Genomic DNA, 14,803 nt, shown 5'->3' with positions numbered 1-14,803 from the left:
TGTAATATTGGCTGAGTATGGCTGGGTGTTGGCGGGTTATGGCTGGGTATTGGCGGGGTTATGGCAGGGTATTGCTGGGTATTGGCAGGGTATTGCAGAGTATTGGCTGGGGATGGCTGTCACAGAGCAGCGCTGTGGGCACTTCAGATGCAGCCAACAACGCTGCTGACACCGATCTCTTCCCTCCCCTCTACAGATCAGTACAGAGAGGGGAGGGAGGACCCGGCATCATTACATCCTCCCTCCCCTCTCTGTACTGATCTGTACAGTGGAGGGAAGAAATCGGTGTCAGCAGCGCTGTGGGCTGCAGCTGTAGTGCCCACAGTGCTGATTTGTTTCCGAGTGATCGTTCCGTCATTTGATGGAGCGATCACAGTGTAAACTGCCTGGGTGTAGAAAGATGACAATTCCTCTTGTGAAATTAGCTCACTAGACTGCTAGACTGTTTTGTATCCTCTTGAGGTGGATGGCTGATAGAGACTCCAAATTCTCTTCTGCCCAGGAAAAAAATCTCCTGTGCTATATTCATCAGGATAGGGCTCCTGGTCCCTCCTTGTACCCTTCAGGTACGCTACAGACGTTATATTGTCCAATCTGACCTGTAAATGGAGGCCCCAAGCGTGCCACCATAGGGCAATCATCTTTTTGTCTGGAAGGTATTTGTAGGAGGGAGGATTGAAGCAATCTCTGATGAAACCTGGCCCATTAGACCGTCGAAATGGATGCCGTCATGAGTCTTAAGATGAACATTACTTCTCTCATCCAGTCTGGGAGATTGGTCTGCATCCGATGCGATTCATTCTAACTTCAGGGAGCACAATTCTCTGCTCTTTGGAGCAGATAGTGTACCCCGGGAACAGGATTTCTTGAGAGGGTGAGAGTTTTGACTTCTCCACATTGATGATCCATCCTAGCGTGGACAGCTGTCCCAATACCCCCACACCAAACCCCTTTTTGATGATCCATCCTAAATGGGACAACCACTGCTGCGCAAGCTTCAGGTCTTCCTGTTTGTCTTGTTGATGCCATAAACAGCAGATCATCCAAGTATGGGATAATGGTTATGGACTAAAGCCTTAAAAGGTGCTAGAGTCTCGGCCAGGATTTTGGTAAAGATCCTCGGGGCCGAGGAGAAGCTGAAGGGGTTCTGCTTAGAAAATGGTAGATCATTCCTTCCCCCCCCCCCCCCCCCCCTGATGAATACATTTCTGAGAGCATTCTCTGAGGATGTGTAAATAGGCATATTTCAAATCTATCATTGCCATGAAGAAATTCCTCTGGAGTAAGTTCCTGACCAAATAAACAGACTCCATATGAAACTTTTTGTACCATATGACAGCACTTTAATGATCGTAGATTCGGAATCAGGCAGTATCTGCCTGAAGGTTTCTGCACCAAAAACCCATTCCTTCTTTCTGTTTTGGCACTGGTATTAGGACTTTTTGGTCTACTAATTCCCCCCTCCTGAACCACACCAGGCCACATGCCCTCAACATGGGGGGGGGTGCTTTGGGACAGAGGGCTCGGCCCCCCTACCCCAAAGCACCCTGTCAAGGGCTTCTTCTCACAACCCTGGCAAGTGGTTGTGCAGGTCTGCAGTCAAGGGCTTATCAAAATCTGGAAGCCCCCATTAACAAGGGAGGCCCCCGGATCACAGCTCCCCCATGTGAATGAGTATGGAGTACATTGTTCCCTTACCCATTCACCAAAAAAGTAGTGTAGTTTGACAAAAGACAGTTTTTGACAAGTCCTTTATTAAAAATGTCTTCTTCCCCCACTCCTTCCTCCGGTCTTTTTCTTTCTCCGGCCTTCTTCTTTGCCCCCCCCCCTGAAAAAAAAGTGACCCCTCCACACTGGGTCAATACGCGTATATTTATTGGTTTGCGCAAAAGTTATAGTGTCTACAACTAGGGTACATTTTTTGGAATTTACGCAGCTTTTAGTTTATGACTGCCTATCTCATTTCTTGAGGTGCTGGCAGTACAGCCCCCCCCCCCCCCCCAAATTACTCCATTTTGGAAAGTAGACACCCTAAGGAAATTGCTAAGAGGCATGTTGAGACCATTGAATATTTTATTTTTTTGTCCCAAGTGATTGAATAATGACAAAAAAAAAAAGTTTTCACTAAATTATATATTGCTCACACATGCCATGTTATATGTGGAATTGCACCCCAAAATAAATTTTGCTGCTTCTCCTGAGTACGGGGATACCATATGTGTGGGATTTTTTGGAAGCCGCATACAGGACCCTGCATTTTCCAATGAAAAACTCTTGTGCAGGCCGAAATTCCGATCGTGTGTACGCGGCATTAGGGCGTAAATTTTTGATTTAACTCCTCACTACCTATCACAGAAAAGGAGCGCGGACGCCATCCTTTCTCCTCACACATGGAGATGTAGGCCTTCCAGGTACGACGATATATCTTCCGAGAAGAAGATTTCCGTGCTCTCAGTATATTTTGGATCACCGAGTCCGAAAGACCCCGGTTCCTCAATACCTGGCTCTCAATAGTCATGCCGTTAAAACCAGCGATGGTAAAGCAGGATGGAGAATCGACCTTGAGACAGAAGGTCTTCTCTTAACAGCAATCGTCATGGGGCGTCTGCCACCAGGTGCACCAGGTCTGTGTACTAGGGACGCTGGGGCCAATCAGTATTACTGGGATCCCCTCGGCCTCCACTCTGCAGAGCAGACGTGGTAACAGTTTCAGCGGAGGAAAGGCATAGATCAGCTGGTACTGCTCCCAGGAAGCCACAAGCGTGTCTGCCCATGGATCTCTTGTCCTGGACACGAATCTCTGTACCTTCCGATTAAGATGAGAGGCCAGAAGATCCACATCTGGTATGCCCCATTGCAGGCACAGTAGCCTGAACACCTCCGGATGCACAACATCTTAGGCCTGGTTCACATCTATATGTTTATTGGTGATTTTTGCATAAACGCACTACAGTTCATTTACATGGTTTCCTATGGGACACGTTCATATCTGAGCTTTTTTCAGCCGCTGCATATTTGGAAAGGGTCAGGGACTTTTAACGCAAAACGGTGCTTTTTTGTCATTAAAGAATTTATTGAAGCAAAAGACAGTACATAGAAAAAGCAACACAATGTGATCCATTTTTGTACAGTAAAAATCCAGTAAAAGTCAACCAATCAACTACAAATAATTGAACTTTGTGAACAAGAGAAATGTGCAACAATATATGGTTTGACATCGTCTAGCATGTATATGTTTCCTCATGTTGCCAATCTATTTTCTAGAAACATTTCAGCTGAATTGGGTTAGGAAACAAACCTTGAAGTACCTCAAGTGTGAATGACCAAATTGTTGCTCTCCGTTGTGTTGGGGAAGAATTAGGAGTATGAGAAGGCCGTAGGAGAGATTTGATGAGAAAGTAAGTGAAGAAGAGAGATGGGTAGGGAGGGGGTGAAAAGAGAGGTAAGGGGCTTGAGGGGGTATGGGGAAAAGAGAGTGGGAGCGGGTAAAGGCACGAGAGGGGGGAGTGAGGGAGAAAGAAAGAGAGAAAAGGAGGGTCAAGCATCTTGACTGAAGGTCTCACTACCGTTCAGTTTCCCCAACTGTCGAGAATTCGCTGGACTGGCCTGCTGTGACGGCTCAGCCTGTGACGATGTCTGAGAAGGCCTCTGAGTGTTTGAAAATATTCCACGTTTGCCAAGTTTCCAAGAAACTCTCCACCCGTTCGTTAGATTGTGCCAGTGTGTTTTCTATTTCACAGATTTCAGGGACTCTGTAGAGCCAGTCCCTTGTGGACGGGACCTGAGAGGATTTGCAGTGGACTGGAATCAATTACTTAGCTGCACCTAGTAAGTGTATCGTGAGGGAGTGCTTGTATTTTTTCAAAGACCAGCTGGATATATGCAAAAGGCAACAAGCGGCATCGAAGGTCAAAGTGGTATTGCTTTGACAGGGGGTGAGCAGCGGGCATTGCCACCAAATGTGCACTAGAGAACCCACATCACCCCGGCACCTCCAGCACAGGTCGGGAACCTTTGGGTTCCATTTGTGCAGTTTTAGGGGTGTAAGGTACCATTGTGTCAACAGTTTGTATGCTGTTTCTAGAATCTTGGTGCTGATTGAGCACTTATGGGCCAAAACGCAAGCATTCCTCCATTGTTTTGTACTAATTGTTACCTTTAAGTCCTCCGACCACCGCCTCCTGAGTCTGTCATCCGTTGGATGTTTAGCCTCTTGCAGCCACTCGTATTCTATTGAGGTTGCCCTGGCTACCTGAGCACCTGAGAGACACACCGACTCGAATCCCGTCAAGGGTCTAGAAAATTTGCCTAGCTTCCCGTGTTTCTGGAGATAGCCCTGTAATTGGAGATATGTCCAAAACGGCAACCCGGGCAAACTGTTATCCCTCTTTAACTCAAGAGGTATTTCAGCTTGGAATGCGCATAGCAGTCCCTGGCTAAAAGGGGTTTATCACTATTACCTGTCTTGAGATGTGTGTTTCCCTGCCCTGGTATGAAGTCTGGGTTGTCTTGTAGTGGGGTTAAGGGGCCTCGGGCGGACGTGATCTCAGTCTTCTTGGGGAGACCATGTAACAGTTTAAGTGTCGTTTGTCACAGATCAGCTGCGGAGCTGATCTGTGTCTCACCTTTACTGCAGTAGGTCGGCTGGCATCTGTTGTTCCACTAGCTGGTGTTCAGCTCTGTGCACTCTGCAGTTATGGGTGTTGCCACCCATCACCTGTTGCCTAATATATGTTTCCTTCCTGCTACTTCCTGTCCAGCCCCTCATGTGCTTCTCTATTTAAATCCCTTTCTAACCAGCTACTGGTTGCTTGAACAACATTTGTTTCTGAGCTCCCTTGTGTACCCTGTGTTACCTGACCTCTCGTGAACTGATCCCTTGTGTACCGACCCGGCTTGTTCTGATTACGTTGTCTGCACCCTTCCCTGACCTTGGCTCTCTTTCGCTTCATCCATCCATCCTTGTCTGGCAGTGTCTTCTGGTAATTCCCTAGCGAGCCGGGTGAACCCGGGGGTCGTGACCTGGGGTCAGCACGCAGCTAAGTCCAAACCTTCATGAGAGGGTCCCTGGCGGAACACCGGCTGGCTCTTAGATTCCACGCCCTGGGGGATCCCGTGTTACCTGCTCGCCTGTGGGCTCACTGTAAGTAGTACCGTGACATCGTTCCTGTTAGTGGGTGATGTTTCAGATCGTCTGGATATGCCAACCAAGGCACCCAAGGTGCAAAAGTCAATGGGACCGAGTTGACCGATATTTCCAAAGCCACCTAATCCTTGGTATCCTTGTGGCAATGCCAGTCCATGATCCTAGCAATGTGGGAAGCCACATGATAATTGCGAAAGTCTGGTATTCCCATTCCTCCAAGCTCCTTTGACCTAATTAAAGACTCATATTTAATTCTTGGTTTTTTATGTGTCCAAATGAACTTCATGATCATTGAGCATAAGACATGGAACATTTGTTGTGGAATCTTTATTGGAAGTATGCGGATTAAGTAAAGGAGCCTGGGGAGAATGGTCATTTTAACGATCGCTGCGTGGCCAAACCATGAAAAGCTGCCCGTATGCCATTTTTTAAGGTCATGTTGGATAGACTTAAGCAATTGGCACAAAGTTTTGCTCATAGATAGATGAGACCTGCGGGGTCAGTCTAATTCCCAAGTAGCTTAAGGAGTCCCATCTAAAGTGGGAATTGGCTTTCGTCAAATTAAGTGTGTGAGCTGGTAAGGTCACGTTCATAGCTTTGGATTTCGTATAATTTATCTTTAAGTTGGATATGTACCCGTATTGTTTAAAAGCTTTTGTCAGGTTGGGAAGAGATGTTTGGGGGGCGGTTGGGGGAAAAAAAGCAGGTCTGCATAAGCATCGACCTTGAACTCCCTGTCCGCCACCCTGAAATCACCTATGGAAGGATCTGCGTTGATCGTCCTGATGAATGGTTCCAAGGACAGGATAAATAGTAGGGGGGATAGAGGACACCCCTGCCTCGTGCCATTAGAAATATGGACCCTCTCGGAAAGTGTGCCATTTATTTTCAGTTTTGCTGTGGGTCTCTGGTAGAGGGCGGAGATCCAGCCCATCATTTTTGTTCCCAGGCCCACGTGCCTGCACGCAGCCAGCATGTAATCCCACGCCACTCTGTCGAAGGCCTTCTCTGCATCCGTGGACAGGAGAAGGCTCTCGACAGCACTAGGTCTGGCCGCTTGGATCAGCAACAAGGACTTGATAACGTTGTCTTTGGCTTCGCACCCAGGCATAAAGCCCACCTGTTCGGGGCCTATCAATTTGGCTAAGAATGGTTTCAATCTGTCCCCCAGGATCTTAGCAAAGATTTTTAAATCTAGGTTTAATAGAGAGATTGGCTGATAGCTTGCACACTCCGAGGAGTCCTTCCCTGTTTTCGACAGTACCGTTATGAAGGCTGAGAGCCAGTCTGGCCTCGTCTCCTTGGGTTGGGACAAGGAGTTCAAGGCCCTCCCCAGGGGATCCTCCAATAGGTCAGTGAAGGTTTTGTAATAGATTACAGTGTAACCGTCCAGGCCCAGACTTTTGCCTAGTTTTAGTGAATTGATTGTGTCTTATTTCCTGCGCTTCTATTGGGCTTTCGAGGGAGTTAGCTTCTAGGTTGTCTAGTGCGGGGAGGCTGCTCTTGGAAGTCTTTGATGATCTGAGATCTGTCTCCCACCATTTCAGGGTGTCTATGTTGCTGTGGGAGGTTATAGAGGTTGGAGTAGTAGGTATGGAAATGTGCCGTTTGTCTGTTTGATACCTAGTATGGTGTTGCTGAGGGTGTGTTATTTGAGTGCTCCGGCTAAAGGCCTGCCTTGTTTCCTGTCTCATAATAAATATTTTTTTTGAAAAATAAGAAGCATTTGGATTTAGTTTTGAAAATCTGTTGAAGTGTTTTCCTCAAGTCTAGCAATTCTCTGGCTGAGTCTATTGAGAGAGTTTGTGTAGTGTTTCTAGCTTATTAATGCGTTCTGTCACTGACTGTATTTCCTTCCTCTCCTGTCTTTTGCGGGAAGCTCCCATTTTCATCAGTTCGCCTCTCAGCGGGCATTTATGGGCCTCCCAAATGACCAGGGGGTCCACTGGCGTATTGTTACGTGAGAAGAAATCTCTAATACACTCTTTTAGTTTAGGCAGTAGTGTCTGGTCTGATAACAGGGAGGAGTTCAATCTCCAAGTTTGGGATTTGGGAAGTGATCTGGTCACATCTAAAGTTAGTGCGATAGGCGCGTGATCCAATATCGTTTGCAGTCATATGCGGGCGTCCATTCGTTTGGCCAGGTCATTTTGGGATACGAAAAGGTAGTCCAGTCTGATGTGTTTTCTGTGTGGAGCGGAGTAGAATGTAAAGTCTCATCCGTTTGGATTGCGAAATCTCCAGGCATTGACCAGATGCAGGGATTGTAAGAGTGTTTTAATTTGTTTAAGTGTTGTATACCTGATGTTGGTTTTGCCTGTGGAGGTGTCCAGTAGAGGGTTCAGAGGGATGTTGAAATCCCCACCCATGATTAGGCAACCTGTCGTGAAACCTAATAGCTGATGGACTAAGTGCTTACTGAATGGTAGGTGAGCCTTATTTGGAAAGTATGCATTTGCGATAGTAATGGGCACTCCTCCATAAATCCCTTTTAGAAATATGTTCCTCCCTTCCGTATCTACTAATTCTTCTGTCAGCTCAAAAGGTGTGTTCTTGTGTATTAAAATTGAGACCCCTTTAGTCTTAGGAAGGTTGTTCGTGGAATGGAATGCCCTCGTGTAACTCGAGTCGGTGAGCCTAGGCCCCTTGTGAGTTTTGAAGTGTGTCTCTTGCAATAACACAAAATGAGGCTTACCCTTCCTGATTTCTCAGCAGCGTGGTGCGTTTTTCTGGGATATTCAACCCCCTCACATTGTGCAAGATCACAGTGGGGTTGCTGCCCAGGGAGGAGTAGGCCATGATGTGGACTCAGGAGGCTGGATGTCCCTGTGGACTCTGTGAGGAAAGAAAAAAGAGGAAACACCAGAAGATAGTGATTAATGCATTTACTAAGAAACTAGGGATGCACCGAAATTTCGGCCGCCGAAACATATCGGCCGAAAATTGTGTTTTCGGCAGAATGCCGAAAGGAAAATCTTGCCGATAATGGGGCCGAAAATGGGGGTGGGGCCTGTGCGGGGCTCCGTCCCCTGGTGCCGCCCATTGCACGGGTGTTTTCCTGGCTCGTCCCCAGTCCTCCGTCCTCCCTCCTCCTTTCCTCCCGCCCGACAGTGCGGTGATCTCCGTGTGTCACGGAGCTGTGCATTGAATTGCCCGGGCGGCTGCAGTAACAATGTCCCGCCTCCTGTGACAGACGGTACACTGATCCAATGGCGGGACATTGAATCAGCGTGACGTGATTACAGGAGGCGGGACATTCTTACTGCAGCCGCCTGGGAAATTCAATGCACAGCTTCGTGACACACGGAGATCACCGCACAGATCCGGGCATGGGTGAGGCTGCATTTAGACACTGCATAAGGGGGAAAGAGTGTGCCCAGGGCAAGCATTGCAGAGTTTTGTCCGCAGCTAAATCAAGTTTTTTGTGCCCACAGTGCTGCTGCATCCAAAAGTCATTTGTTTGCCTCTGAGACTATCTACCTCTGGCCACTAGTGTGAATGGAGCCATGCTATATAAACCAGGTCACAGGACAAAGGCTGTACTCACTTTATTGACCATATAAAAAAATTATAATAATCTTGATTTTGACCCAGCTAGTTTTTTATCGCCATGTGATAGAATGGGGAAGGGTTAAGTTATTGCTAGTAGAGGTAACGATATGAGCATTCCCAATAGAAGTCTGTTGGAACGGAACCAGGTAGCTTGCTTGGGGCCAGTTCACACCAGATGCAGTTCCGTGTGCTTTTTTTTTTTGCACAAAATGCATGCACAGTGTTTTCCATGTATTCCAATGGCTCTAGTTCACACCATGCAGTCAGTTTCCACACCGGAAACTGACTGCATGGTGTGAACTAAAGCCATTGGAATACATGGAAAACACTGTGCATGTATTTTTATCAGGCAGGCTGCATCTGAGGGGGAACTGGTGAGGCTGCTTTGATCTCCTGTACCATGCCTGCAGTCTCTGGCCAGCTCCTGTACCATATCCCCAGTCTCTGACCAGCTCCTGTATCATGTCTGCAGTCTCTGACCATCTCCTGTACCATGTCTGCAGTCTCTGACCAGCTCCTGTACCATGTCTGCAGTCTGTGACCAGCTCCTGTACCATGTCTGCAGTCTGACCATGTCCTGTACCATGCCTGCAGTCTCTGACCATCTCCTGTACCATGCCTGCAGTCTCTGACCATCTCCTGTACCATGCCTGCAGTCTCTGACCAGCTCCTGTACCATGCCTGCAGTCTCTGACCATCTCCTGTACCATGCCTGCAGTCTCTGACCATCTCCTGTAATATGTCCCCAGTCTCTGACCATCTGCTGTATGAAAATATTTTTTAAAAACAGTCATTTTCGGTATCGGTGCTGTTTCGGTATCGGTTTTCGGCCTAGTGTATTTTTCATTTTCGGTATCGGTTTCGGCACCAAAAAACCCATTCGGTGCACCCCTATAAGAAACTGAACCAATATGGTTAGAAGGTTGACCCAAAGTCCATAAGAGATTGAAAGGGTGTAATTGGGTTATGGAGATAAAAAAGTACTGTCACTAGATGGGCCCAATCTAGTAGTATTGTGGTGTCTCTGGGAGAACCAGAGCACCTAGTGGGGAGAAAGGGAGACGGCAACTCGGTGAGATCTTTAAGACTGAAACTAAGTCCTGCTCACTATAAATAAGTCTGTTGTTAATCAAAGGCGTCTCTACTCGACACAGGACCCAAATAGGGAATTCTTATTAAATATGAATATTGTTGTTCTTTTTAGGGACAGTTTCCCGCACAATATTTATTAAGTAATTTTTAACGAAGATATTTTTAAGATACAAAATCAATCTACAGTATATGACACAGTCTATACATGTGAAACGTATTCACGGAGACAAGTGATCATACAAAATAGTTACATTTATTGGTTGACAAATATTTACATGAAATTAAAATATGGATTGCGTCACATGAACACCTTGACAATTAATGGAAACACCCACAAAATGGGCGTGTTGTACTTTGGACTTAATTATCACCATTATCACTTCTCGGTAGAATCAATAACCTTTTGATAATTGACAATTAAACAGAACGCCTGTATTTCACACGTCCAACCGTTACTATACTGCAGGTAAGTAAGTGGTTAACAATGTGAAATAAATTAGACGTTTGTTTGTCAATAAAATTGGCAACTATGCAAAAAAAGAAATTTATAATGAAAAATAGAATTTAGAGAAAAATCTAAAAGGCGGTTATTGATTCGGGAGAAAGATTTTCAATAATAGAATATTCAAAACATCAATATTTAAGAGAACATAGAAGATATAATAAACAAATATTTACCCATTCCAAATATGGCTATTAGTGTGGATTGTTGGTTACCAGGATTTTTAAGATGGCTGCCAGGGCATTCAACATGGATTCTCTTACAGAGGAATTACTTTGTGTGACCTCCGAGTTCCAAGGAGCAGGGATCTTCATGAATGTAAAAATGTGTATTCATGCATGGTGCATGAGTATCAGTTTGTCTGGCAGTCTTCCAGTGTCCCCCCCCCCCCCCCCACCCCCCGGTATGTCCCTGAGCTCTCTCCCCTTTATGGCATCTTTCTAGTTTCTTAAATATCCTCTTAAACAAAAAGATCATAAAATTATACTAAGTTCTGCCCAGAAGGTATGTGTTCCCTCTTCATTGGCAGGCAACATGCAATGGTTAGCTTTTCCAGGAGTCTAATGATTTTAAGGTAATAGCACCTTTAACCACCAGGTGTCTCACTTGTTTGGTGTTTTATCTCTTTTAGTTAATATTTTTATTTTTATAATATGCATTCGTTTTTATATATGTTCTAACGAATATATCTCTAGTATTCAGGAATCATAGTAAATGATATAATATAAAATATGCTTAACATAATTTTGAATAATCCCCATTGTATAAAATGGTTATATACGTATATCAATGTATATCTATTAAATCTTTAGTCCATTTAGAAAGGACACAGGTTAGATATATATCAAACAATATCACATACAATTATTATCTATATGGATACATGTATAATTCGGGTATCCAATCAATATTTGTAAACATAGGTTAAATTCTTATACAGTTATAATCACGATTATATGTTTTTCATAATGCTAATTCGTTGCTAAAACACTTCTATTTATAATCCCACTTTCATATATAATTTCTTTATGACAAAGTTCTTTAGATCATTAGATACTAACATTATAATATCTCTTTTGTGACCTACAAATATCACATATAGTTTGAATTACTTGAAATACTTTTGAAATATGTCTGACTTGCATATCCCTCTAACACCATGTTTTGAGATGAACTTTGAGCAGTCCAATAAATGTTTAGATGGCTTAGCTGTGCCCTTCAAGTCTCTACAATTCACACAATAGGTTTTGTTGGACAAGGTGTCAGCTATTGAATTTTCTCTTTATGGTTGTATATTGTCCAAACAGTCTTCACTTGCGCACAATGGGGTTTTCTAGTTAAGGATTATTTCCATGTGATAAATACTTATGCAAGTTTGGTCTTCTCAATCTAACCAACAAAATAAGTAAACATCTTTTTGTTTGGTGACAAAAGCTACCATTGTTCCAGTCTCTTGTTTCAACACAGGGTTTGTAAAAGTTACAGATAACTAATCCCCTGCACATTTGGAAAAACAAAAAGTGTGAGATCATGTATTTTGTTTTACAGGTCTCCAAAAGGGTAACAGTTCAATAATATCAAAATTATAGTTCATCCACTTTTTGTGGCCTACTGAAATCGCTCATCTCTGCCAGTGAATATTAAATGTATTTCTTCATGAATTCACAACAACATTAATGAACCCTGTGGGATTGGGGTCCCAACCCCCACCAAAATTGTTGAACATGAAATCAGTGCTACTGCTCTAAACCTCGCAGCAGCCATCACTCTCCAAGCGTCATGGAAGCACATGTGCCCCCTAAACGCAACAAGCACAGGCCGATGCCTGTCCAGCCACTTCCCAAATAAACTGCAGTGTATTTGGAGGCTGAAGAATGGACTGGTGCAGTATAACGTATGGGATACTGTCTCTGGGGTGTTTGCATTAACCCCCTTAGTAAGGAGCCGTCAATGGCCCGTGGATACCTTTTTGGTTCAATATAATGCAATGGAGAAGCTGCAGCAAAGAATGTAATGTGTTTTTGCAGCAATTTGTGTTTTTTAATCTGCCCAAAAAATTCTAAAAAAGCAAAATTGCAGTAAAATCACGTGCGCAAAAATCAAAACGCACAGCAAAAAGCACTACAGAAACAGATCAAAAGTAAAAACTGCATATGTGCGTACCAAGCCTTATGCTGGCCTCACGGATCATTTTTCAGGTGAGACTATTCAGATGAAAAATCTTTGTACGTTCGCTGAAAGAATTTTGTTTGAAATTTTTCTCTTCATTTCTAAACAAAAACCACATGTCTGAAAATTCCTTTGACCAAGAAGTTTTCTATTATTTCCAAATTTTCCCGTCACTGTGGTTGAAAATGAACGTCAATTTGACCCACTTTTTTTTAGGTTATTAACCGAAACAATAATCGGGCAACTAATTGATTATGAAAATAATCGTTAGTTGCAGCCCTATCTGAGAGTCTGCAGTTTGTCTAAAGGGGGAAATACTTTCGCTTCCATGGAGTCCAGCAGCAAGCCTAGGTACGCCAACCGCTGAGTTGGTACGATCACCGACTTTTTTAGGTTCAACAGCCACCCAAATTCTTGCAGGGTCTGCATGGCGATCGCCACATTCTCCTCTGAGGCAGAGGACTCTCTCAGGAGGAGATTGTCTAGGTAGCCCACGATCGCGATCCCGCATTGCCGCAGCAATGCCAAAACAGGAGCCAATACCTTGGTAAAGACTCGGGGGGCTGATGCCAAACCAAAGGGGAGAGCCTCAAACTGGTAGTGGGCTTCCCCGACTGCAAATCGCAGAACCTCTGATGCCGAAGGCATATGGGTATGTGCAGGTACTCATCCTGGATGTCTAAAGATGCCAGGGGGTCCCCTTGATGGAGTGCAGCGACTACTGAGCGAACTGATTCCATTCTGAACCTCTGCACTTTCACAAAGTGGTTGAGGGCTCTTAGGTCCAAGATTGTAGTTCCCAAAAAGGAAGGGGTGTACGTCCAAACAGTAGAACCCCTGGAAGCGTTCCGAAACAGGAACAGGTACCATCACCCCGCGACCCAGCAGGTCCCATACTGCCCCCAAGGGCCTTCTGGCGCGCCGGGAGAACGGGTATGCTGGTGGGAAAGAATCTGTTTTGCAGCCAAGAGAGGAACTCTATCTTGTAGCCGGAAGAAATCAGATCGCAGACCAATTGGTCAGACAGCCGAGAGGTCCACCGGGCTGCAAACTCCCAAAGACGACCCCCAACCGCGTTCCGGGCGGGGACAAACCTTCACGTGGTAGCACTTTTACTCGCAGACTTGTTAGGCTTGCGGTTCCAGGGATGCTTTGGTCCTTCAGAAGTCATCCTGTCGGGCTGGGGACGCTTGGTCGAAGCCCCGGGCGGACGAAAAAGCCATTCATGAGCGGAAAAGAGGACCCTTGCATAAGGTGTGGCTGTGGGAGTAGTGTACTCTTACCACCTGTGGCATTTTTAATAATGTCATCCAAAGAGTCGGTCGCGAAGGAAGGGAAGATCCGTCAGGGCTTTTTTTAGATGCCTGGTCAGATGACCAGCATTTTAACCAAATCAGGCGCCTCAGCACCACTGCTGACACTGAAGCCCTGGATAACAGGGAGGGTATTCAGGGCCGCGTCACAAACGTACTTAAGGCCTTGTACTAGTTGGTCTGCTAGTCCCACTCAGACAGGAGAAGACTGTTGTTCTCCCAATTCGCAGTGCAACAGTTAGTTAGTGTCTGCGACACAAGTGCGGATGCCAGTACAGGTTGTATGGCTGACCCCACAACCGTAAACAAGGAACGAGCCACGCTGCGGCCTTCCTGTCTGTGGGGTCCTTGAATGCAAAAGTCCCCACGTCCGGGATCGTGGTTACTTAGTTTAACCTGGATACTGGGGGGTCCATGACCAGAGGAGCTGACCATTTTTTGAGAAGGCTCTCCTCAAGGGGTAGCGCACCACCATGTATTTGGGGACCAAAAAGGTCCGTTGCGGTCGACCCCATTCCTTGTAAATTAACTTATCAAAATAAGTCAGATCCAGGAGCACCTTAGGTGAACGGGCTGGCTTACAGGAACCAAAAGGGACCGCTACATCAGCAGAGGGATCTGCCGGCTCCTGAATCTTCAGGGTATCACGCATAGCTGTGATAAGTGCTCCAAGCGCTTTGACGCGCAAGTACCCGAACTCATCCTGCACTGTCCGAACGGTCCTGTTCAGCGTCATCTGAAAACGACAGAGCAGGGGTCACCAGCCTCAGTAGGGCCCGAGTCTGTGTCAGAGCTCTCCCCAGAGGCCAGTCACGGCACTCGCTCCTGAAAAAAACATCACAGGTGGCTGTTACTTCAGAGCGCATGTGCGATTACATCATTGGTGCAGTATACATTAACTGTTTAGGAGATATTTACAGTACCTATAGGTAAGCCTTATTCTAGGCTTACCTATGGATACAAGTACTGCAGGGAGGTATACAACAGCTTTAACCTGCTTGTTACCCAGAAAGAAGCCTTGAGACGCAC

General features: G+C 45.6%; 1 protein-coding gene across 3 annotated transcripts in view; it reads right to left on the bottom strand.

The window, feature by feature from the left end:
- The window catches only part of LOC143997544 (uncharacterized), a 66,200-nt gene that overhangs the window by 31,984 nt on the left and 19,413 nt on the right, over nucleotides 1–14,803 (bottom strand). Inside the window, exons 1-2 of one of the 3 annotated variants that reach the window (XM_077493205.1) lie at nucleotides 10,469–10,687; nucleotides 7,842–7,981 (exon numbers count right to left, since the gene is read on the bottom strand). The exons of 1 other annotated variant lie outside the window; for it this stretch is intronic. In XM_077493205.1, coding sequence (XP_077349331.1) covers nucleotides 7,842–7,981; nucleotides 10,469–10,472 — 144 coding nt within the window. In that variant the 5' untranslated portion in view covers nucleotides 10,473–10,687. Of the gene's footprint in view, nucleotides 1–7,841; nucleotides 7,982–10,468; nucleotides 10,688–14,803 lie in introns of those variants that run through there. One more of the 3 variants, XR_013277703.1, reaches the window with a different exon arrangement.

This window comes from Lithobates pipiens, unplaced genomic scaffold (assembly GCF_037356315.1).
Source record: "Lithobates pipiens isolate NorthernLeopardFrog02 unplaced genomic scaffold, aLitPip1_a1.2 Scaffold_19, whole genome shotgun sequence".
Lineage (NCBI taxonomy): Eukaryota > Metazoa > Chordata > Amphibia > Anura > Ranidae > Lithobates > Lithobates pipiens.
The sequence above is the reverse complement of the archived record's forward strand: the minus strand, read 5'-3'. Positions and strand labels throughout refer to the sequence as shown.